This window comes from Ammospiza nelsoni, chromosome 7, assembly GCF_027579445.1.
Source record: "Ammospiza nelsoni isolate bAmmNel1 chromosome 7, bAmmNel1.pri, whole genome shotgun sequence".
In the NCBI taxonomy this organism is placed as follows: domain Eukaryota; kingdom Metazoa; phylum Chordata; class Aves; order Passeriformes; family Passerellidae; genus Ammospiza; species Ammospiza nelsoni.
In genome coordinates, this window is record NC_080639.1 from 17,312,557 (window position 1) to 17,336,408 (window position 23,852).

Here is a 23,852-nt window from a genome sequence, read left to right on the forward strand (position 1 = left end):
AAAACTTTGATATATTGCTATAGAAGAACACACTGAAATCTATGATGAGTGTGTTTAAGCCATGTTAATTTGTTCTGGAACAGGTGAAGTGGTTTAAGGATGGCATGGAAATTAGAAAAGGCAAAAAGTATGACATAATTTCCAAAGGTGCAGAACACATTCTTGTCATCAATAAATGTGTCTTTGATGATGAAGCTGAATATTCCTGTGAAGCAAAAACAGCTCGAACGTCTGGCCTACTTACAGTGATAGGTAAACACAGTGTTTTAGAATCTAATATGTGAACAATAAAGATGAGAGAGTGGGGTTTTTTTATGGCTGGCTTTAATCATCTTTTGAAATTCTTTTTGCAGAGGAAGAGGCTGTTTTCACAAAAAATCTTCCTGATCTTGAAGTAAATGAAAATGACACTGTAAAATTGATCTGTGAAGTTTCGAAGCCTAATGCTGAAGTTACTTGGCTTAAAGGAGACGAAGAGGTGCCTGATGGTGGTAGATTTGAACACATTTCTGATGGTAGAAAGAGAATTCTTGTTATACATAATGCTCATCCTGAAGATGCTGCCAAATATACTTGCAAGCTCCCAAGCTCTAGTACAACAGGAAAACTTACTGTACACGGTAAGAGTACTTCTTTGGTGGGCTTGTATCCTGGAAAAAAAATTAAAACATTTGAAAATCAGTAATAATATACAACTTGGTTTATTGCATCCACAAGTAAAAAATTATATATATATATCTACAAAAATGTTTTTTTTCAGAACTTGCAGCAGAATTTCTTACCAGACCACAAAACCTTGAGGTGCTTGAAGGAGAAAAAGCTGAATTTGTCTGTTCAGTATCCAAAGAAGCCATTACAGTACAGTGGCTAAGGGGTGACACAGTCCTGGAGCCTGGTGATAAGTATGACATCATTTCAGATGGCAAAAAGAGAACACTTGTGGTTAAAGAATCTGTTCTAGGAGATACAGGAATGTATACTGTCATGGTTGGTGAAGCTAAAGCTACAGCACACTTAGCAGTGATTGGTAAGTTTTAATTCATCAATGTGTAGGTTGTTTTGTTGCTTTCTTTATACTACATGATGTCCTATTTCTTCTGTCTTCTCAATTTCAGAAAAACTCAAGATTATAACTCCTCTTAAGGACCAAGAAGTTACTGAGTGTCAAGAAATTATCTTCAACTGTGAAGTCAATAAAGAAGGTGCCAAAGAGAAGTGGTACAAAAATGATGAGGCAATATTTGATAGTGCAAAGTACATTATTGTTCAGAAGGGTGTAGTCTACACTCTGAGAATCAGAGATGCAGAGTTGAAAGATGAAGCTACCTACACCATTTCACTGACAAACCAGAGAGGTGAACACGTTAAAAGCTCTGCTGCCTTAAAAGTATTAGGTAAATAACTTGCACTACATTAAAATTGTTTCATCATTTACATTCCATTTTATATGAGGTTGTAAAAATGTTTGCTTTTTTTTCATAACAGAGGAGGATCTCAGAATTGTTGAGCCCCTTGAAGACATTGAGACCATGGAAAAGAAAACTGTCACATTCTGGTGCAAAGTCAATCGCCTTAATGCAACTCTCAAATGGACAAAGAATGGAGAGGAGATCACATTTGACAGGCGCGTTTTGTACAAAATTGACAAATTCAAGCACTCATTGATCATTAAAGACTGTGGGTTTGTAGATGAAGGCGAATACACTGTTACTGCTGGACAAGACAAATCAGTTGCAGAGCTTCTCATCACAGAAGCACCAGCAGACTTCACTGAACATCTTCAGGACCAGACTGTCACTGAATTTGATGATGCTGTCTTTACATGCCAGCTTTCAAAAGAGAAAGTCAGTGTAAAATGGTACAGAAATGGAAGAGAAATCAAAGAAGGCAAAAAGTATGTACATTTTATTATGCTTCTGAATCTGCTAAACATGCTTTTTTTTACTTTATTGCTTTGTCTGGAAACTAAAATACTGCCTTTTTTTCTCCTCCATAAAGATACCAATTTGAAAAGGATGGAAATCTGCACAGGTTAATCATAAAAGACTGTAGACTAGATGATGAGTGTGAATATTCCTGTGGAGTGGATGACAGGAGATCTAGGGCAAGACTTTTTGTTGAAGGTATGTGTAAAATTGGATGGGATTTATTTCAACATTATTTGATAATAGTAGAAACAATTTAAAAATAATACTGAATGAATCAACATTTATTTCAGAAATCCCTGTTGAGATTATTCGACCACCACAAGATATTTATGAAGCTCCTGGTGCAGATGTCATCTTCATGGCTGAATTGAATAAAGATGGTGTGGAGGTCAAGTGGTTGAGAAACAACATGATTATCATCCAAGGTGACAAACATCAGATGATGAGTGAAGGAAAGGTCCACAGGCTGCAGGTGTGTGACATAAAGCCCCGTGACCAAGGGGAATACAGATTTATCGCCAAAGACAAGGAAGCTAGAGCTAAACTTGAATTAGCTGGTAAGTTGCTTGTTTTGTGCTCCTTTTATAAAATCTTCGATTCGTGAACTTAGTTTCTAACTAAATTGATTCTTGCTCTTTCAAGGAGTTGAACTAAAATGAATACACAGTCAGCCTGAGAAAAGTGTTAAACTATTTGAGGATTGCTTAACAAGTCTATTAAACTATGTGAATATGAATTTAAGCAACAAACCTTTTTTGTTGTACAATGCTGATCCAGCTGTTGAGGAAAACCCACCGCTTTTCAATGTGTATTTGCCAAAGAGCAAGATTTAAGATTAAAGGAACTTTAAGCTTTTAATTAAGTCAATAAAAACAATTTAAATTATTTGACCTACTCATTTAAGTCATATTAGACATCTAATTCCTAATTTGTCTATTTTACAGAATAGTTAAATTAGTTCTCAAAAAGCAACTCCTTCTTTCCTGATTTTACAGGAGGACAGAGTACATTCCAACCAGCCTGTATTTCTTTGTCTGGAGTTGTTCTACGAGTATATGAAGGATTTCCTTAGAGTTTACACTCCTTTTACTTTTCTGTGTTAGCTCCTTTTACTTTTCTGTGTTAGCTTCTTTGCTGACTGCACAAGTATATCAATTTTTGTACACATATGTATGCAAGTACTGAACATTTCACATTCATCTTTCTTAGCTGCACCTAAAATCAAGACTGGTGATCAAAACCTTGTGGTTGATGTTGGGAAACCTTTAACTATGACTGTCCCATATGATGCCTACCCAAGAGCAGAAGCTGAATGGTTTAAAGCGGGAGAAAGTCTGCCCACAACAACTGTTGATACAACAACTGACTGCACTACCTTCAAAATTTATGAAGCAAAGAAATCAGATAAGGGAAGGTACAGGATTGTGCTTCGAAACAAACATGGCCAGGCAGAAGCATTCATCAATGTAGAGGTCATTGGTAAGTACTCATATTATTAAAACCTTGCTTACCATTATTCCACAGAGTAAAAAGCCTTTATTGAGGGAGAAACCCTCTGCTTCCCCTCATGGGAAAGCTGTAGATCATATTGAGGTCTCCCCTCAAACTCCTCTTCTCTAGCCAGAGGGAAGAAAATCGATGCAATGCCCTGAAGTATTGTCATATCTTTAATAGATGTTCCAGGTCCAGTGAGAAACTTGGAAGTCACTGAAACCTATGATGGTGAAGTTGGTCTCGCGTGGCAAGAACCAGAAAGTGATGGTGGAAGTAAAATCATAGGCTACGTCGTTGAAAGACGCGATATCAAGCGTAAGACTTGGATTGTGGCCACAGATCGTGCTGAAAATTGTGAATACACTGTTACTGGACTTCAGAAAGGGGGAGTTGAGTACCTCTTCCGTGTCAGTGCACGCAACAGAGTGGGCACTGGTGAGCCAGTGGAAACAGACACACCTGTGGAAGCTAAGAGCAAATTTGGTGAGCAGAAGTCACAAAAAACTCAGTGTTTGATGGTTGTGTAGAAAAAGCAGTACAAATTCTAACAATAGGAAAAACCTACATGTCTTCTTTTTCCTTCTAAAATAAAATGCAGATGTTCCTGGTCCTCCTCAAAATGTAGAAGTTATTGATGTGAACAGGTTTGGAGCCACACTTAGCTGGGAACCACCTGAGGATGATGGAGGATCCCCGATTACTGGCTACGTTATTGAACTGCGTAACAGAGCTACCATCAGATGGGAGCCAACTATGACCACAGGAGCTGATGAACTGTCAGCTGTCCTGACTGATGTTGTGGAAAATGAAGAGTACTTCTTCAGAGTAAGAGCTCAAAACATGGTTGGAGTTGGCAAACCAAGTCCTGCTACACGTGCAGTAAAAATCATGGATCCAATTGGTGAGTATGCAAAGTATGTATGATTATGATCACATTATGAGACAGGAGCATTTTGGATGCCATATGTGCAGGAAAGTTCAACTGACAAACATGTGTGCTGCAAATACTGTGTACAGTTATATTTTCCCTATTCCCTACCTTTGTCCTTCCAACATAGCAGGAATACCTTGCTACCACTTGGTTTTGTAAGAACTGCAGATATTTTTTTCTCTGAAGTTAGGATGCAACCTCAATTTAAAAGAATCAGTTCAGAAAAAGCTATGCAAGGGCTTTAAAAACTGTACTGTAGGATAGAAACACCTAATTTGCAGAACCATGTTACTTTATCAGCTGCATAAATCTATTTATTTCAATTTTTTTTTTTCCAGAGAGACCAAGTCCTCCCATTAACCTTGAGCATTCAGATCAAACTAAGTCATCAGTTCAGCTCACATGGGAACCCCCTCTCGAAGATGGAGGAAGTCCAATCTTAGGCTATATTATTGAAAGGCAAGAGGAAGGAACAGACAAGTGGATTCGTTGTAACCCAAAACTAGTACCTGCTCTTACTTTTAAGGTACAATGTTCTCTTCATCAACAGGTAAAATGTGCAGATAATTTTTAATATGAGGTAGTAAATGATTGTTTGTGTGTTTTTAGGTAACTGGATTGAAACAAGGATCCAGTTATTACTACAGAGTCTCAGCAGAAAATGCAGCTGGTGTGTCTGACCCAGCAGAGGCTATTGGGCCATTAACTGCAGATGATGCTTTTGGTAAGCCACATGCCGTTTTGTTTAATCAATTAATCAGATAAGGCACACAATTAAAATCTTGTGGGTAATATGTGTATTTTTCACCAGATAACTGGTACACCTTAGGTGTTTGAGATGAGCTATTTTTCCTCTGTTAAAAATTTTGCAGATAATTATCTGCACTATGAGATAGAGGCCTGTTAGGTTGCCTGAGGAGCAAGGCATAACCTTTTGTCTCCTGACGTACCTTTGTGGAAAGTGAGAGGTAACAGAAGGAAACAAAGGCAGAGAAGATCCCTAAAAAAGAAACATCTCATGATAATTTATTGAATCCTCTTTCCGTTTTTTTTCAGTTGAACCTACAATGGACCTAAGTGCATTTAAGGATGGGCTGGAAGTTATTGTACCAGAGCCAATCAAAATCCATGTTCCAATCACTGGCTACCCTGTGCCAACTGCCACATGGTATTTTGGTGACCAAGTCTTAGAAGAAGGTGATCGTGTAAAAATGAAGACCACTGCCTCCTTTGCAGAACTTGTAATTACTCCGAGTGAGCGCCCAGACAAGGGACTTTATTTCTTGACATTAGAAAACCCTGTGTCATCTGTTACAGGAGAAATTAATGTTAATGTCATTGGTAAGTGGACATGTATGTATTTTAGCAGTAACATTCCGCATTTGTCTTGTTAAAATCTAATTAGGTTAATAATGTATAATCTTACACCATCCAACCAGGTATATTAAAATATAACTAAAAACTAAAAATCCCTCCTCAAAAAACCCTCTTTTCTAGTTTTCAATATGTAACTTTGCTGTTTAAAGAGGAATGACTTAACAAGACTAAGTCTTCCTGTAGATACATTACATAGACATCATCCATCAAACACCAATTACAAAATAATACAATTTCTGTGACTTCTAGCTTGTCCAAGTGCACCGAGAGAGCTCAATGTTTTAGAAGTACTCAAGAGTACAGTGCAGCTCGCATGGGAACCTCCAGAAGATGATGGTGGAAGTCCAGTCACTGGCTATATAATTGAAAAACGTGAAGTAAGCCGGAAAACGTGGAGCAAAGTAAGTTCATTCTTTCTCACTTGAATTTCTATATTATTTTCACATGTACTACTGAGTTTTTTGTCTTATTTTTGTAATCACTCTTTGGAAATGAATTTTAAAACACATTGGAACCCTTCTTCTCTTTAGGTTATGGATCATATTGTTGACCAAGAATTCACTGTACCTGACCTCGTCCAAGGGAAAGAATATTTATTTAGAGTTTTTGCATGCAATAAATGTGGCCCTGGAGAGCCTGCATATATTGATGAACCTGTAAATATGTCAGTACCAGCAAGTAAGCATATTTGAAATTCTTCTGATTTTCTTAAAAGTAAAATATAAAAATAATATATCTTCCTTAGACTGGTTTCTAAGATCCCGTATGTTTTTAATTTTTACTAGCGGTACCTGACCCACCAGAAAATGTTAAATGGAGAAATCCAACATCAAAAGGAATCTTCCTAACATGGGAGCCTCCCAAATATGATGGTGGTGCACGCATTAAGGGTTATCTGGTAGAAAAATCCCAACGTGGCACAGACAAGTGGGAGATATGTGGGGAGCCTGTTATTGAAACAAAGTAAGTAAATCGACGCAGTAGATAAATCCTCTTAACTAATTGTGCCATCATCACCATTCTAAATGTTTTAAATTTTTTTTGGGTTTTTTTTTACAGAATGGAAGTAACAAAGCTCCAGGAAGGAGAGTGGTATGCTTATCGTGTTAAGGCTTTGAACAGAATGGGAGCAAGTAGGCCAAGTAAGCCAACTGATGATATTCAGGCCATTGATGCAAAAGGTAACAACTTCACTTGCTAAATTGCTATAGCTGCTTTATTTTTACCAGTCTCTGAAATACTGTTTCTCTAACAACATTTTCATTCTCTCCCAAATCAGAGGCTCCAGAAATTTTCTTAGATGTGAAGCTTCTTGCTGGACTTACTGTGAAAGCTGGAACTAAAATTGAGCTGCCAGCTAAAGTAACTGGAAAGCCTGAGCCCCAGGTTACTTGGACCAAGGCTGACAAAATTCTGAGACCTGACAATAGAATCACCATTGAAAGCCAGCCTAATCATTCTACAGTCACTATTACAGACAGCAAGAGGAGTGACAGTGGAACCTATATCATAGAAGCTGTAAATTCCAGTGGACGGGCTACTGCTGTTGTTGAAGTTAATGTTCTTGGTATGCATGTACTTTATGTTATTTATACAAATCATTAGTAATGTACCAAGGTATTCAAGCAGAAAATTAACGTTCACGTCTTGTCCTCTACAGATAAACCTGGTCCACCAGCTGCATTTGATGTAACAGAAATCACAAACGAATCCTGCCTTCTAACCTGGAATCCTCCACGAGATGATGGGGGTTCTAAAATTACCAACTACGTCCTTGAGAAAAGAGCTACAGACAGCGAAATATGGGACAAGTTGTCATCAACTATTAAAGATACAAAATTCAGAGCTACCAATTTAACTCCTCATAAAGAATATGTGTTTCGAGTCAGTGCTGAAAACATGTATGGTGTTGGGGAGCCAGCACAGTGTAGCCCCATCATTGCCAAATATTCATTTGGTTAGTTAATTAAATTAACGATAAATTATTACACTATTTTAACAGGAAGGAAAAAAAAAAAACTCTGACTGATGGTTTTGGTTTTTGTTTGTTTTTTTTAAAATTAATTTATACAGATCCGCCAGGCCCTCCAACAGGTCTCAAGCCCATAGAGGTCACTAAAGATTCAGTCACTTTAACATGGAATGAACCAGATGAAGATGGTGGCAGCCCCATAACTGGCTACTGGGTTGAAAGATATGATCCGGAGCAGGATAAATGGATAAAATGCAACAAAATGCCAGTGAAAGATACAACATTCAAGTAAGACTATAGTCACTTAAGGGTGAAATTGATCACAGAGACATAAAAATTTAACAGTAGCTTTTAAAATAAGTTTTACTTTGTTTTTATTTTTTCCTAGTTTCCATAAGTTTTGATCCAACTACCCCTGGTGGATTACTTTTTAAATTAGTTGTAATGAGGGGTATCTTTGCAGAAGAATTATTCATCTTGTTTTTCTTTTACATGTTATGCTCAATAACTCCTGTGCTTAATAATTCCATAAGACATTCTAAAATGGCATCCCAAGTATCAATTTACCAAAATCCTTAGATTTTTTTACTCCTGATACTCTCATTAACTAAAAACCACGGAACATGCAAAAATCCAAGATGGTTCTCAAAACATTCATTTCTGTCATGGTGCACCATTTTAGTGTTGACAATTTGTTGACATCATTAGCTGTAATTTGGGTATTTTCAGATTTTCCAAGTTATCTGTGGTATAAATAGTGGAGAGAATGATGTTTTAGAAATTAATTAATGCCTAGGTTTGGTTTAATCAAATTTAATTTTTATTTCCAGAGTTAAAGGTCTTACAAATAAGAAGAAGTATAAGTTCCGTGTGTTGGCAGAGAATCTTGCAGGACCTGGAAAACCAAGCCGGGAAACAGAGCCAATCTTAGTGAAAGATCCAATCGGTACAATAAACACATTTTTAATGGTTTAATTTAGCAACAATAACATTTAAAAAATTGTTATCAATGACATAATTAATACTGGACTCTTGTCTAGATCCACCATGGCCTCCTGGAAAGCCAACTGTGAAAGATATTGGCAAGACATTCCTTACCCTGAACTGGACAAAGCCCGAACATGATGGAGGGGCAAAAATTGAATCTTACGTCATTGAGCTGTTAAAGACTGGAACAGACGAATGGGTGAGAGTGGCTGAAGGAGTTCCAACAACTGAACACTTCCTCAAAGATCTTATGGAGAAACAAGAATATTCATTCCGTGTGAGAGCTGTGAACAAGGCTGGCGAGAGTGAGCCCAGTGAGCCCAGTGACCCTGTGCTGTGCAAGGAGAGGCTCTGTGAGTACTGTTTCAGAACGTGCTGCTACTGTAAATACAGTGTCTGACTTTTTAAAAGCCCCATGTCTGTCTGTCTTTGTAGGTACTAAATGAACTCTTGGAAGGCTTATGAAATACTAAAATCTCCCTTGCTTCAGTTCACGAAATACAAAGTTTTAATAGTTTTGGTGTATTCCCTGTCTTCCAAGATATTTTGTGGGAATTGCAACATTCTGGTTTACTTTTTCTTTTGCTATTTTGCAGATCCTCCTTCACCACCCCGATGGCTTGAAGTTATTAATATTACTAAAAATACAGCAGATCTTAAATGGACAGTACCAGAAAAGGATGGGGGTTCCCCAATTACCAACTATATTGTTGAGAAAAGAGATGTAAGGCGGAAGGGCTGGCAGACAGTTGATACGACAGTGAAGGACACCAAGTACACAGTAAGCCCACTGACTGAAGGCTCACTCTATGTGTTCCGTGTGGCTGCTGAAAATGCCATTGGACAGAGTGACTACTGTGAAATTGAAGACTCAGTGCTTGCTAAAGATACTTTCAGTAAGTTTTGATTTGCTTACTGAGTGATCAGTAGCTCACATGTCATGAATTCAAAGTCTTCTAATGTGTGCCTTTTTTTATTTTTTTACCTTAGCAACCCCTGGGCCTCCATATGCCCTTACAATAGTTGAAGTGAAAAAAGGCCATGTTGATTTGAAATGGGAACCACCTAAGAATGATGGTGGCAGACCAATTCAAAGGTAAGGTCATTTTAAGTTTTTGTAGGCTTCTGTAGATAAACATCTTTTAACAAGTGAAGATCTTTCTCTCAAAATATTTAAATTTTACATTGAAACATTTTATATTAAAAATATGTGGATGGATTTAAGAGAAGCCATGTGGTCAAAGCAATAAAGGGCTTCATTTTAAAATGTAGTAATTATGCAAATAAAATTCCTAATGTGCCTGAACAGTGAATATGAGTCAACATCCTCAAAACAGCATATAATAATTAGTAGCTGTGAAAAAAAAATAGCACATAGTATGCTTGTATTTTTCTTCTGCCTTTGTTTGTCATTCCAGCTGTATACACTCAGCTAAAATGAGTCTTTTCAGATCTTTTTTTTCTTTATAACACTTTTCAAACAAACTGTTTTCCTCCTTCCCAGTCACAAAAAGCACATCTTAAACCAACAAACAACTACAGAGATCTGCCTGAAGAAATGGAAGTCATTCAATTTGCATTACTTTGCCATAGCCTGTCCTAAGCAGAATTTTGACAGCCAAGTAATAGTATCTTCAAATATTCTCAATGGATTGACCACTGACATCCAAACTAGCAAAGATACAAGTATAACTTGGAGGTTCATTTGCCTCTGCAGCTCTCTACAACCTGAGAAAACAGTTCATTTCAGTTCTAAAACACAGAACAAATTTCAAGAATTGACAGTCAAACCTGGGTCTTTCAGTGTTGTCAGCCCTATTAGGAGCTGAGACCCACTAGGTCTAGGTGGCTAAAGTGTGAAGAAAAGTTAATTGAATCTATTATCCATTATTCTCTTTACTTTTCCACTGTCTTAAATAGTCTGATCTCTTTTATTCTATTTTCTTGAAGAAGTCTGAAGTGTTCTTATTTCAAGTGCCTCATAGTATTTTTCTTCGATCTCTTCAGATATGTTATTGAAAAGAAAGAAAAGCTGGCTACTCGCTGGGTAAAAGCTGGGAAGACAGCTGGTCCAGATTGCAATTTCAGAGTGACAGATGTCATTGAAGGAACAGATGTACAGTTCCAGGTCCGTGCAGAAAATGAAGCCGGATGTGGTCATCCCAGTGAACCAACTGACCTCGTTCATATTGAAGATCCAACAAGTAAGTAGAATAATACAGTATATGAATTCTAGAAGCAGTGTACTGTTCTGGGAGGAAAATCACACCTTACTTTTCCATTTCTGCAGGCCCTCCTTCACCTCCTCAGGATTTACATGTCACAGATGCAGGCCGAAAGCACATTTGCATTGCTTGGAAACCTCCTGAGAAGAATGGTGGAAGTCCTATTATTGGATACAATGTTGAGATGTGTGAAGCAGGAACAGAAAAATGGATGCGAATCAATTCTCGTCCAATTAAAGATCTAAAATGTAAAGTGGACGAGGGAGTTGTTCCAGACAAAGAATATGTGCTGAGAGTCAGAGCTGTCAATGCTGTTGGAGCCAGTGAGCCATCAGACATCTCAGAAAAAGTTGTTGCCAAGGACCCAGACTGTAAGAATTAATTCTTTTTTTCTTTTTTTTTTGTCAGATCTGCATAACTGAAAAACAGAATTATGTTTGGCAACTTTCTGATAACATTATGCTTTCCTTTACAGGTAATCCAACCATTGATCTGCAAACTCGGGACATTGTTGTTGTTAAAGGACAGAAGCTAAGTATCCCTATACCCTTCAGAGCTGTTCCATCCCCAACTATAACATGGCACAAAGATGGCAAGGAGTTGAAAGCTGGTGACAGAACAACAATGAAGAGTGACTACACCTCTGCATTGCTTGAAGTGATAGACAGTGTTCATGCTGATGCTGGTGTTTATACTATCACACTGGAGAACAAGCTGGCATCAACAACTGGCTCAGTCAATGTCAAAGTCATAGGTAACTATGTTCTTCCATTCTGAGAAATATGCTCATCTTCACTTGGGCCCTGCAGCTGACAGAAGACAGGGCTATAAAGATACGGTTTCTGCCAGGCAGAGAAATCACTTCCACTCAGACACATGTAGATTGATGTTATGAGGTCCCCTGAAAAAACACTGTACCTCAAGTTGCTCGAACTATTCAGTGGCTGCTCAAAGCCCAGTTATTTTGAAAAGTTAGCATATAAATATAAAAATTATTTAAGAATTTGGACTATATTTCATCTTCAGGAGCAGAAATTCATGTAGATGCTTTGTAGTCCACATTTGTGTTCTTTGCTTTCTGCAAAGCAAAGCAATGAAATATAATTTCATATTTATAAGAATACACCTTCTCATCTATTTAATTAATTAATTGTTTCATTCTTATTTAAAACAGGTCCACCTGGACAGTGTAAAGACATCAAGGCAAGCGAAGTAACTAAGAATTCTTGCAAGGTATCCTGGGAGCCTCCAGACTTTGATGGTGGTACTCCTATTTTGCATTACGTTCTGGAACGCAGGGAAGCTGGTCGTAAAACATACATCCCAGTCATGTCTGGTGAAAATAAGCTTTCATGGCAAGTCAAAGATCTTATACCAAACTGTGAATATTACTTCCGTGTTAAAGCTGTCAATAAGATTGGAGGGGGTGATTATCTTGAACTAAGAAACCCAATCATTGCAGAAGACCCGAAACGTAAGTTTTTCTTTCTATTAAATAATCCAAAAAATTGAATTTTAAGTAAAATCTTCATGCTCTCTTTTCTCATATGATCCCTATTTTGATCTCTTTCACAGAGCCCCCAGATCCGCCTGTCGATCTTGAAGTCCATAATCCAACATCAAAATCAGTAACTCTTACATGGAAACCACCCCTGTTTGATGGGGGAAGCAAGATTATGGGCTATATAATAGAGAAGCTTGCTAAGGGCAAAGAGAGGTGGGAGAGATGCAATGACTATCTGGTACCCTTGCTAACTTACACGGTGAAAGGCCTTGAGGAAGGAAAGGAGTATCAGTTCCGTGCACGTGCTGAGAACGCTGCTGGCATCAGTGAGCCTTCTCGGATTACTCCTTTTGTGAAAGCTGTGGATCCTATTGGTATGAATTTTCATTAGATCATTTGTATTAATTGCCATATATCCTCAGACATATTGAAAGATTCTACTTCATTTTTCATTTTTTGTTATTACAGAGGCTCCAAAAGTCTTCCTTGCTGCAAACCTACAGTCTGGCCTTGAGGTGAAGAGAGGTGATGAGATCATACTTGAGGCACATATTTCAGGGTCACCCTATCCATCTATTACCTGGCTGAGGAATGATGAAGTTGTCAGACCAGAGGATATCAAAAAGAGAGTAACAATACCTAAAAAGAAGAAGGGTGAAGCTGAAGAAGAGAAACCTTTCCAGCTTTCACTGCCAGAACGTATGAGTGTTGATAACCACAAGGAAGGAGAGTCCATACTATCAGTTCGTGACTCCATTAGAGCAGACCACGGCACATTTACAATTAAAGTAGAAAATGATCATGGAGTTGCAAAAGCCTCCTGTGAAGTCAATGTGTTGGGTATGTAAAGAATGTCCTCAAAACATCTAGTTGTTCAGAGTATTAGGTAAGAAGTGCACAAGTTGAGTACTCATAATTTTTCTTGGTTTACTAACAGATACACCTGGGCCACCAGTCAACTTTGTATTTGAAGATTTGAGGAAAAATTCTGTCCTTTGCAAGTGGGAGCCTCCCCTTGATGATGGTGGAAGTGAAATCCTAAACTATGTGCTGGAAAAGAAAGACAATACAAAAGCTGAAATGGGCTGGGTCACTGTCAGTTCAACACTCAGGCATTGCAAATTCCATGTAACAAAACTGATTGAAGGAAAAGAGTATCTATTCCGTGTATTTGCTGAAAATAGAGTTGGAGCAGGACCACCATGTGTTTCAAAACCAATGACAGCTAAAGATCCTTTCTGTAAGTTTTAATTTTGAAAAACAATCTTTTCAGAAAACAAGGTGTGAAACTCTAACAGACTGTTGGAATACTCGTCTTTATCTATGTAGATGTTTCCCAGAAGAAACATGAGCTATGTGTTAATTATTGCACATTTTAAACCATTGAAATACAGAGAACTATCAAAAATACTCTAATTTCAATAGTATTCACATAAGAATGATGATCACTGTCATAAAGCTTTACCCTTAAAACACTTAACATCTGAATACTGACATTCTTTGTGCTTCATAGACTAGTATTCTTACCAAAATAGAGAACCATTGCAAATTTCTTACTGATCACCTTTAGAAATCAAAGGTTCTAAGAGAGCAGAAAAGCTATTAATTAAAATTAGTAATTTCTTATATCATAGGGCTCTCTTAGCTTTGAGTAAGCTCTGAAGAGACAGCAATGACGGCAAAACCACCTTTTTGTTTTTCAGCTCCACCAGATGCACCTAATAAGCCTGATGTGGAAGATGTAACCAGCAACAGTATGCTGGTGAAGTGGAATGAACCAAAAGATAATGGCAGCCCTATCATAGGATACTGGATTGAAAAACGTGAGATCAATAGTACTCATTGGGCTCGGGTCAACAGGAACCTTGTGAATGCTCTGGAACTAAGAGTTGAAGGACTGTTGGAAGGTTTAACTTACATCTTCAGAGTGTGTGCTGAAAATGCAGCTGGCCCTGGTAAATTTAGTCCACCATCAGATCCAAAAACTGCACAAGACCCAATAAGTAAGTGGACTAGCAGAAGCTAATAGCAGACAGATGACAAGATAGGATTCATAGCCTTTAACTTTTATTTACACTTATTTGTTTGTGTATTTATTTATTTATAGTGCCACCTGGTCCCCCGATTCCAAGGATTGCTGACACAAGTGCAACTTCCATTGAGCTAGAATGGCAACCTCCTGTGTATAATGGTGGTGGAGATATCACTGGTTACCATGTGTACAAACAACTGATGGGTGTAAACGAGTGGTCACGCTGCACAGCAAAGCCCATTAAGGTCCTGCAGTTTACTGTTGGAGAGGTGAGGGAAGGTGCAGACTATAAGCTCCGTGTTACTGCACTCAACGCGGCTGGAGAAGGACCACCTGGGGAAACTGAACCCGCAACAGTTGCAGAGCCTAAAGGTATTGCGATCATATTGTTTTTAAGATATGTCCAGACGCTTAAAAGGTGGGTTTGAATCCCTCCCTGCAACTAATGAACTGTTTCTCTTTCTTCCACAGAGCCTCCCACTGTTGAGCTGGATGTTTCTGTGAAAGCAGGCATTCAGGTCATGGCTGGACAGACTATTAAAATTCCTGCTACTGTGACAGGGCGTCCTGCTCCCACCATTACATGGGCTATAGACGAGGGGGAATTAGACAAAGATCGAGTTGTTATTGAAAATGTTGGCACAAAATCTGAGTTAACCATTAAGAGTGCATTGAGAAAAGACCATGGAAGATATGTAATTACTGCTACCAATAGCAGTGGTACAAAATCAGCAGGAACCAGAGTAGAAGTATTTGGTAAGAAAAATATTTTCTCAAATTAAATAAGCTTTTATTTTGTCAGTATAGGCTTTACCTTACTTGTTTGATTTTGTTTTTCAGATGTTCCTGGACCAGTCCTTGACCTAAAGCCAGTGGTCACAAACAGAAAGATGTGTTTGCTTAACTGGTCTGATCCTGAAGATGATGGTGGCAGTGAAATCATAGGCTTCATTGTTGAAAGGAAGGATGCCAAAATGCATACATGGAGACTAGCTGTAGACACTGATAGATCTAAATGTGATATTACAGGTCTAATTGAAGGCCAAGAATATAAATTCCGTGTTAGTGCCAAGAACAAATTTGGTACTGGTCCAGCTGTGGAAATAGGACCCATTCTTGCAGTTGATCCATTAGGTAAGATGACTAATTTTGCTGGGTTTTTAAAAAGAAAAAAAAAAAATTAATGTCAGATTAATTAGACAATATTTTTGTCTTTCCCTCTATACAGAAAGTGTGGGTTTTTTCCAACTACATGGATAGGCATCTACCTTTGCTTCATTACTTCAGTCAAGTTTCTGAATCAGTTCTCTGAAGCTAGTGTAGTTCTTTACATAGCAAAATACTGGTGCCTACTGAGACACTACTTATTACTTTTTTCTCCACATACATGCAAAACTTTATACAAGCCATAATCATACTCAGATTCTTTGCATGTAAAAACTAAGGTTTTAAAAGGCCAGAGCCACTGCATTCTTATTATTTAAAATTCTCTGGTATTTTAATTTTTTCTTATTGTAATTTATCTGTATTAATAGGTCCTCCTACAGCACCTGAGAGGTTCATGTACACAGAGAGGACGAAGTCATCCATTACACTTGACTGGAAGCCTCCACGCAGTGATGGTGGTAGTCCCATCTTAGGATATATTGTAGAGAAGAGGAGACATGATTCAAAAGATTATGAAAGAGTTAATGCAAGGCTCTGTCCTAAAACATCTCTTCTTGTTGAAAAACTCGATGAACTTCATATGTATGAGTTTCGTGTGAAAGCTGTCAATGAGATTGGAGAAAGCGAGCCATCACTGCCCCTCAATGTAGTTATACAAGATGATGAAGGTATATCAACTTTAAAGAAATCCGTATAAATATCTTTAGAACACTTCAAGGCACTTTCTCTGTTTCATCTCCATCTTCACTCTGTCACTTTCCTCATTTCAGTGCCTCCAACTGTTACATTGCGTTTGGCTGTGAGAGGAGATACTATCAAAGTCAAGGCAGGAGAGCCAGTTAACATTCCTGCTGATGTAACAGGCCTGCCAATGCCAAAGATTGAATGGGACAAGAATGAAGTTTTAATTGACCAAACATCTGATGCACTTAAGATAACCAAGGAAGAAGTATCTAGAACTGAGGCAAAAACAGAACTCATCCTTCCTGCAGCAGCGAGGAGTGATAAAGGCACTTACACTGTGAGAGCTACCAATCGTCTTGGCACTGCATTCCGCAATGTGCATGTCGAAGTGTATGGTAAGGATGCAACATTTTAATAAAATGACAGCTAATAAAATGCCTTTGCCTTCTTTTTAACTTAGTTCCATGCCTCTATTGCTTTCATACAGATCGTCCTTCTCCACCAAGAAATCTTGCTGTTTCTGATATTAAAGCAGAATCATGCTATTTAACGTGGGATGCACCTCTTGATAATGGTGGTAGTGAAATTACCCATTACATTATTGAAAAACGTGATGCTAGTAAGAAGAAATCGGAGTGGGAAGAAGTCTCTAAAGGCGCCGTTGAGAGAAGATTTGGGGTAATTTACAAAATATCTTTATTACATACTATATTATGCATAAAAAATAACAGTATTACATATTTAATGGAAACTGCTACTTGCATAGGTGCCTGTGCTCATGCTCCATTTAGACTCCAGACTTACTGGATGAATGTTTCCCATCCATGTATCTGTGTTATCCCTCGCGTGACAAAACGAAAGAAATTGTTCATTTTTGCTACTTAACCTCAGTTGAGCTAGAGAGAAAACATCTTCCTTTCCATTTTCCAGAATTATTCATTTTTTTTACCAACTGCAAGAACAAACTTAATGACATTTTTATTTATGTTCAGTCCTATGGACATGAAATAGGAGTATTCTTAGGACATCACATAGAACTGTGTAGTACATAAATATAGGTACATCAATCAGATTGCAAGATAGAATTTAAAGTGAATAATTCTGCTTAAATCCAAATAAGTTGATTCTGAAAGTAGCCAAGTATTGATTTAAATCCTCTTTTTCAGGTATGGAATCTTTCAACAAATGAAAAATACCAATTTAGGGTCCGCGCTGTGAACAAATATGGAATAAGTGATGAATGCCTCTCAGAAAAAGTTGTCATTAAGGATCCCTATGGTCTTCCTGGACCTCCTGGAAAGCCAAAAATTTTGGATCGCACCAGATCATCTATGCTGGTGACGTGGGAGCCTCCTTTGGACAATGGTGGCAGCCCAATAACTGGCTATTGGTTGGAGAAGAGAGAGGTGGGAGGTGTCTACTGGGCACGTGTCAACAGGGCTCCAGTAACAAAACCGTCAGTAAAAGGTCTGGAGCACAATGTGCTTCGTTTGGCTGAAGGTGTTGAATACCAGTTTAGAGTTATGGCTGAAAATCTTGCTGGAATTGGCCCTCCCAGTGAACCATCAGATCCAGCTTTGGCAGCAGATCCTATATGTGAGTATATTATTTGTATGACTGTGTTAGAGGACTGTATCACAGCAGAACAAATAATGTGTTGTTACTATTACTTTTTTAATTTATTATTGAAAATAATTAATAATAAAGTATTAATGTACTAACATTAATCAAAGGTTTTGTTTGCATTAAACCTAAGAGAATATATTGACACAAAGTTTCTGATTTTAAAATTTCAAAAATAATTAGCTTTAATTTTAACTTTTTACCTCTTTTATGTACCTAATACTGTAATAATACCAATGTAGGCATTGCCAAATAAACTTCTGCCTTGTACCTTAAGTATCCCTTGCTAACATAGGGGATATATATACAATTAGTATGCACATTCTAGGATTTATACTCTATATACAGGTAAAGAAATGAAAATACTTGCATTCTTTTAGAAACCTATCCTGAAAAATATAAGAACACACTAATACCAGAGTAATTTTTACTTTCTTTTGTTTTACCAGTTGTGCCTGGTCCACCATCATGCCCAGAGGTCAAAGACAAAACCAAATCATCTGTAGCACTTGCATGGAAGCCTCCTCAAAAGGATGGTGGGAGTCCTATAAAAGGATATATTGTTGAAATGCAAGATGAAGGTAGTACTGATTGGAAGAAGGTGAATGAAGGAGACAAACTCTTTCCTACTTGTGAATGTGTTATTCCCAACTTGAAAGAGCTCAGAAAATACCGATTTAGGGTGAAAGCTGTAAATGCTGCTGGAGAATCAGAACCAAGTCCTGCAACATCAGAGATACCTGTCCAAGATATTCTAGGTAAGAGTTCCAAGAACTGATTTAGGTATTTTTATGCAAATGCCACTTACTGCTATGAATGTTCAAAAAGGATACCAAGCAAGCCAAAGTCAAAACAGAATAAACATTTATACAAGAATATAGCAAAAGATTGACACACATCTTTGAAAGTTTCATTATTATGTCTATTGCCAGGGAGTTCTCCATCAGGAAACTGACGAGCACCTACAGACATACTAATGAAATACTGTTTATTTTATGAAAAACTTACAGCAATGAGTTTTTCTATTTGCATACTTCCCAGTTTCCTTTTTGTATGTCCAGCCTTTCTCACGTGAACATGCATTCCACATTTCTGGGGGATTTCAGCTCAGTGATGATGGAATTTTGCTTTCAGTAGCTCTTAAAATTTATATATTTTAATTTTTTTGCAGAGGAACCAGAAATCTTCCTTGATCTTGGAGCACAGGATTTGCTCTCTTGTCGTGCTGGCACAACAATTAAAATCCCAGCTATTATCAAGGGTCGTCCAGTTCCAAAAACATTTTGGGAGTATGAAGGAAAAGCAAAAACAGCAGCAAAGGTTAGTAAAAGCAGTAGGGTTTTTTTCCTACACCTCTTTCTAGGCATTTAAGTCTATTCTCTTTTCAATTTGTATTATTTCTATTTGTTTATAGGAGGGAGGTCATAATGTACCTGAAGAAGCAAAGGTAAAGCAAGCCATATTTTTAACCTCAGTATTGTTGCATTTTTGAGACATAAATATTCAAGTTTGCTCTATAACTTCTTTTTGCTCTTATAATGCGCAGGTGGAAGCAACTGATACGCGTTCAGAGGTTATCATCCCTGACTGCAACAGAAGTCACTCTGGACGATACAGTATTACAGCAAAGAATAAAGCAGGACAAAAGACAGTGCATGTCAGAGTCAATGTGCTTGGTATGGCTTGCATATATTGAAGTATCCAAATGTTAGGATTTTGTCTTATTTTTCTACATACTTATGTAAAATTTTGTCTGTTGTGCTTTTATCTTAACAGATGTCCCTGGTCCACCAAAAGACCTTAAAGTAAGTGATATCACAAGAGGTAGCTGTAAACTCTCATGGAAGATGCCAGATGATGATGGTGGAGATAGAATCAGAGGCTATGTTATAGAGAAGAGAAATATTGATGGGAAGGCCTGGACTAAAGTCAATCCAAACTGTGGCAGTACTTCCTTTGTGGTACCTGATCTCATAACTGGCCAAGAGTATTTCTTCCGGGTGCGTGCAGAAAACCGCTTTGGAGTTGGGCCTCCTGCAGAAACCATCCAGCGGACCACAGCCAGGGATCCAATCCGTAAGTAAAGTTAAAGTCAAACAAATCCTTTAAACCACATGGTACTGCGTGGTGGATTTATTCACTCTTCTGTTTTGTTTGTGAAGATCCTCCTGATCCACCTATTAAACTGAGGATTGGCCTTGTAACCAAGAACACAGTGAGCCTGACATGGAAACCACCAAAGAATGATGGTGGAGCTCCTGTTACACATTATAATGTTGAATGTCTCCGCTGGGATCGTACTGGAGAAGTGAAAGAGTCTTGGAAGCAATGCAACAGACGTGATGTGGAAGAAACTAAGTTTACTGTTGAGGATCTTGTAGAAGGTGGAGAATATGAATTCAGAGTCAAAGCTGTAAATATAGCAGGTCCTAGCAGACCTTCAGCCACTGTTGGCCCACTTGTTGTCAAAGACCAGACATGTAAGTAGCGATACTAGTAAATACAAATTCCATTTTAAAATTATGAAATATTTTTGTATACTACTTTTTCAACATTTTGTTGTAGGTCCACCATCTATTGAGCTGAAAGAATTTATGGAAGTTGAAGAAGGAACAGATGTTAAAATTGTGGCAAAGATAAAGGGTGTACCCTTCCCCACATTAACATGGCTAAAAGCTCCTCCAAAGAAACCAGATGAGAAATCACCAGTGGTGTATGATCAACATGTCAACAAGATTGTTGATGAAAATACTTGCACTTTAGTGATCCAACAGTCTCGCAGAAATGATACAGGCCTATATACTATCACAGCTGTAAATGACCTGGGAACTGCTTCAAAGGAGATGCGGCTGAATGTTCTGGGTATATATCAAGAGTTCTTACTATTACATTAATTGATAGCCTGCATTTGACACTTGATTAATTCTTCTTTCTTAAAACTTATCTTGTAGGTCGTCCTGGACCTCCAGTAGGACCTATTAAATTTGAATCCATTTTGGCTGATAAAATGACAATATCATGGCTTCCTCCATTGGATGATGGTGGTTCTAAGATAACAAACTATGTTATAGAGAAAAAAGAAGCAAATAGGAAGACATGGGTGGCTGTTACTAATGAACCCAAGGAATGCATATTCACTGTTCCCAAGCTGATGGAAGGCCATGAATATGTGTTCCGCATTATGGCACAAAACAAATACGGTATTGGAGAACCTTTGGACAGTGAGCCAGAAACAGCACGAAACCTTTTCAGTAAGTAGAAATAAGCTTTCAAGTTATGTCAGTTGCTTCCATATGCTTCTATGCATACAGCATCTGTTAAATGCCACTACTGTTTTCTCTGTTTAGTAAGTTTTCTAGAATAACTTGAAGAGTTTTAGCAGTAGTACCTGGTTCTTAAAAACATTTGTGGCAATTAAAATATTTTTCTCCCTCTTTGTGTCATATTAAAGTACAATCTCAATATTTTTAATGCTTAAATACACAAGTAAATGTTTATTTGATAAGATTCAAGTTATTCTGTTGTGTTTGAGATATTATTAATGTCTTGGACCAGAAAGAATCAATTTCCTACCTTCAGTTTTGAAAAATAAATTGTACAGAAAAGCTCAGACCTAGGAGAGAAAATGGTTCTTTAAACAGCAAGTGTTAAACTGAGCACTAAAATGAGGTAGTGATCCAGAAAGGCTAAGGAAAAAAAATTTTGACAATTTTTATCTGGAGGAAAGATGTTTCATTCTTCACAGAATTATAAGTACCTGAATAGGGGTGAGAAACTGAATGAGGAAAGAAATCTTGTGCAAATGGCTGACTGCCTAGTGCAATGGTGACCATGTGAGTGCATAGCTCTTCTGCACTCTAGCTATTTCCATGTATTTTTAGCATATTTTTTACAAGCTACGTGTGAATTTTTTTCCCTCAGCTGTGCCTGGACCTCCTGAGAAGCCAACAGTTAGCAGTATAACACGTGACTCAATGACAGTAAACTGGGAAGAACCAGAACATGATGGTGGCTCTCCTATTACTGGTTACTGGTTGGAGCGCAAAGAGACCACTGGAAAGAGATGGACCAGGGTTAACCGAGATCCTATCAAGCCTATGACACTGGGGGTTTCATACAAAGTTACAGGCCTTATTGAAGGCTCTGAGTATCAGTTCCGTGTGTCAGCTATCAACGCGGCTGGTGTTGGCCCACCAAGCATGCCATCTGATCCAGCACTTGCTAGAGACCCTATTGGTAAATATTTTACATTATTTTTTTTTAAATTTGAAAGTATTCAAATAAGATCGCATAATACATTTTTATGCTGTATGATGATATTTTTCAGCCCCACCTGGCCCTCCTATACCAAAAGTTACTGATTGGACAAAGTCTTCTGTAGACTTGGAGTGGACTCCACCAGTAAAGGATGGTGGTTCTAGAGTCACTGGCTACATTGTTGAGTTTAAAGAGGAAGGAAAGGAAGAATGGGAACGGGTAGGTGGAAAACAATTACAGAATCAGCACTTCTCTCTGTATCTACCAATATTAATTGCTCCAGAAAAAATTTCTTTAAAAATTTTTGTTATTCACGTTATTTTCTAAAAGTTTGTACCGTAATTGTCTTCATATGTTTAAAATACCAGACCAAGCTTGTCCTTCCTCAACATGAAGTTAACTTTGAAAATACTAGAAGTAGAATTTTACAATTTTTATTTCAAGATGTCGGAAAATATGTAGGTAATATGTGATAAAAAATACAGAAGACCAAGTTAGAACTGTCAGAAAAGTAAACCTCACTGGTAGCAGACAATGTCAAAGCATTTACAACTACTATATTTCTACATTTTCCTAATTTTTTTTTTAAATAGTGCATTACAGAAAACTTAACTGGTGCACACTTTGGCTATTTTTTGTATCTCCATAAATATGTGGGTTCATTTAAGTAAAACCCACATTTCCTATACTGTTTCCAGGTAAAGAGACTTTATATTGGATTTTGAAAAGAAAAGAAATTAATTCCCTTTTTTTTGTTTTTCTTTTTTTTGTGAGTTTATGTGTCCAAAAATATATGTAATTCTTCTGAGACCAGACTATTGTAATTGCTAAATAGATAATTCTCACAACCTTCTATGTTAGAATATGTTAGAAAAAAGACAAATCTTTAGAATAGCTTGTAGGTCCATGAGATATATTTCTTTTAAAAATTCTAAAGAATTCTGTTGGCTAGATCCATGTACATCCATGTACACTTAATACTTTTGTGTGCTTGTAAATCTGAAATGATATCTAATGTCAGATTTGTTTCAAACTCTGTAAAGAAATTGATGATATCTTGATGTTTGCTGATTACAATGTTTTTTTTTTCCAGGTAAAAGACAGAGAAATTAGAGGAACCAAGTTTGTTGTGACAGGATTAAAAGAAGGTTGTTTTTATAAATTTAGAGTCAGAGCAGTAAATGCTGCTGGCATCGGAGAGCCTGGAGAAGTTACAGACATTATTGAAATGAAGGACAGAATTGGTATTTATCATTTTGATTTACATTCTTAGTATCTCTAACTCAAAGTAAGAAAAGGAAATAATTGACTTTTTTTTTCTCTACCCTCAGTGGCTCCTGATATTAATTTGGATGCAAGTGTCAGGGACAGAATTGTTGTTCATGCTGGAGGAGTAATTCGGATCATAGCATATGTCTCAGGAAAACCACCTCCAACAGTGAGTTGGAGCATGGATGAGCAAGCTTTGCCAGAAGAAGCCAAAATTGAAGAAACAGCTATTAGTTCTTCTTTAGTCATCAGGAACTGCAAAAGGAGTCACCAGGGTTTATACACTCTTCTTGCTAAAAATGATGGTGGTGAGAGGAAGAAGACAATTATTGTTGATGTGCTAGGTAAATAGCAGCTTCAGTGCTTGTGAACAAGTACAGTTTACTAAGATTCAGCATGTAT

The 23,852-nt window shown here is 37.6% G+C and overlaps 1 protein-coding gene across 1 annotated transcript in view; it reads left to right on the plus strand.

Moving 5' to 3' along the window:
* TTN (titin) overlaps positions 1 to 23,852 on the plus strand; it is a 238,152-nt gene that overhangs the window by 150,156 nt on the left and 64,144 nt on the right. The window contains exons 199-249 of the mRNA XM_059476507.1: positions 84 to 252; positions 354 to 620; positions 761 to 1,027; positions 1,116 to 1,394; positions 1,486 to 1,894; positions 1,999 to 2,123; positions 2,219 to 2,485; positions 3,138 to 3,407; positions 3,603 to 3,905; positions 4,021 to 4,323; positions 4,692 to 4,879; positions 4,963 to 5,077; positions 5,410 to 5,694; positions 5,980 to 6,131; positions 6,261 to 6,408; positions 6,516 to 6,693; positions 6,790 to 6,911; positions 7,010 to 7,297; positions 7,391 to 7,687; positions 7,804 to 7,990; positions 8,533 to 8,648; positions 8,743 to 9,042; positions 9,286 to 9,585; positions 9,680 to 9,785; positions 10,697 to 10,893; positions 10,980 to 11,285; positions 11,390 to 11,668; positions 12,089 to 12,388; positions 12,490 to 12,792; positions 12,887 to 13,258; positions 13,356 to 13,658; positions 14,122 to 14,421; positions 14,526 to 14,822; positions 14,922 to 15,206; positions 15,291 to 15,584; positions 15,986 to 16,285; positions 16,388 to 16,696; positions 16,789 to 16,979; positions 17,468 to 17,897; positions 18,374 to 18,682; positions 19,096 to 19,244; positions 19,339 to 19,371; positions 19,471 to 19,600; positions 19,701 to 20,000; positions 20,087 to 20,404; positions 20,490 to 20,786; positions 20,876 to 21,175; positions 21,846 to 22,160; positions 22,252 to 22,400; positions 23,275 to 23,425; positions 23,513 to 23,794. Coding sequence (XP_059332490.1) covers positions 84 to 252; positions 354 to 620; positions 761 to 1,027; positions 1,116 to 1,394; positions 1,486 to 1,894; positions 1,999 to 2,123; positions 2,219 to 2,485; positions 3,138 to 3,407; positions 3,603 to 3,905; positions 4,021 to 4,323; positions 4,692 to 4,879; positions 4,963 to 5,077; positions 5,410 to 5,694; positions 5,980 to 6,131; positions 6,261 to 6,408; positions 6,516 to 6,693; positions 6,790 to 6,911; positions 7,010 to 7,297; positions 7,391 to 7,687; positions 7,804 to 7,990; positions 8,533 to 8,648; positions 8,743 to 9,042; positions 9,286 to 9,585; positions 9,680 to 9,785; positions 10,697 to 10,893; positions 10,980 to 11,285; positions 11,390 to 11,668; positions 12,089 to 12,388; positions 12,490 to 12,792; positions 12,887 to 13,258; positions 13,356 to 13,658; positions 14,122 to 14,421; positions 14,526 to 14,822; positions 14,922 to 15,206; positions 15,291 to 15,584; positions 15,986 to 16,285; positions 16,388 to 16,696; positions 16,789 to 16,979; positions 17,468 to 17,897; positions 18,374 to 18,682; positions 19,096 to 19,244; positions 19,339 to 19,371; positions 19,471 to 19,600; positions 19,701 to 20,000; positions 20,087 to 20,404; positions 20,490 to 20,786; positions 20,876 to 21,175; positions 21,846 to 22,160; positions 22,252 to 22,400; positions 23,275 to 23,425; positions 23,513 to 23,794 — 12,640 coding nt within the window. The remainder of the gene's footprint in view (positions 1 to 83; positions 253 to 353; positions 621 to 760; positions 1,028 to 1,115; positions 1,395 to 1,485; positions 1,895 to 1,998; positions 2,124 to 2,218; positions 2,486 to 3,137; positions 3,408 to 3,602; positions 3,906 to 4,020; positions 4,324 to 4,691; positions 4,880 to 4,962; positions 5,078 to 5,409; positions 5,695 to 5,979; positions 6,132 to 6,260; positions 6,409 to 6,515; positions 6,694 to 6,789; positions 6,912 to 7,009; positions 7,298 to 7,390; positions 7,688 to 7,803; positions 7,991 to 8,532; positions 8,649 to 8,742; positions 9,043 to 9,285; positions 9,586 to 9,679; positions 9,786 to 10,696; positions 10,894 to 10,979; positions 11,286 to 11,389; positions 11,669 to 12,088; positions 12,389 to 12,489; positions 12,793 to 12,886; positions 13,259 to 13,355; positions 13,659 to 14,121; positions 14,422 to 14,525; positions 14,823 to 14,921; positions 15,207 to 15,290; positions 15,585 to 15,985; positions 16,286 to 16,387; positions 16,697 to 16,788; positions 16,980 to 17,467; positions 17,898 to 18,373; positions 18,683 to 19,095; positions 19,245 to 19,338; positions 19,372 to 19,470; positions 19,601 to 19,700; positions 20,001 to 20,086; positions 20,405 to 20,489; positions 20,787 to 20,875; positions 21,176 to 21,845; positions 22,161 to 22,251; positions 22,401 to 23,274; positions 23,426 to 23,512; positions 23,795 to 23,852) is intronic.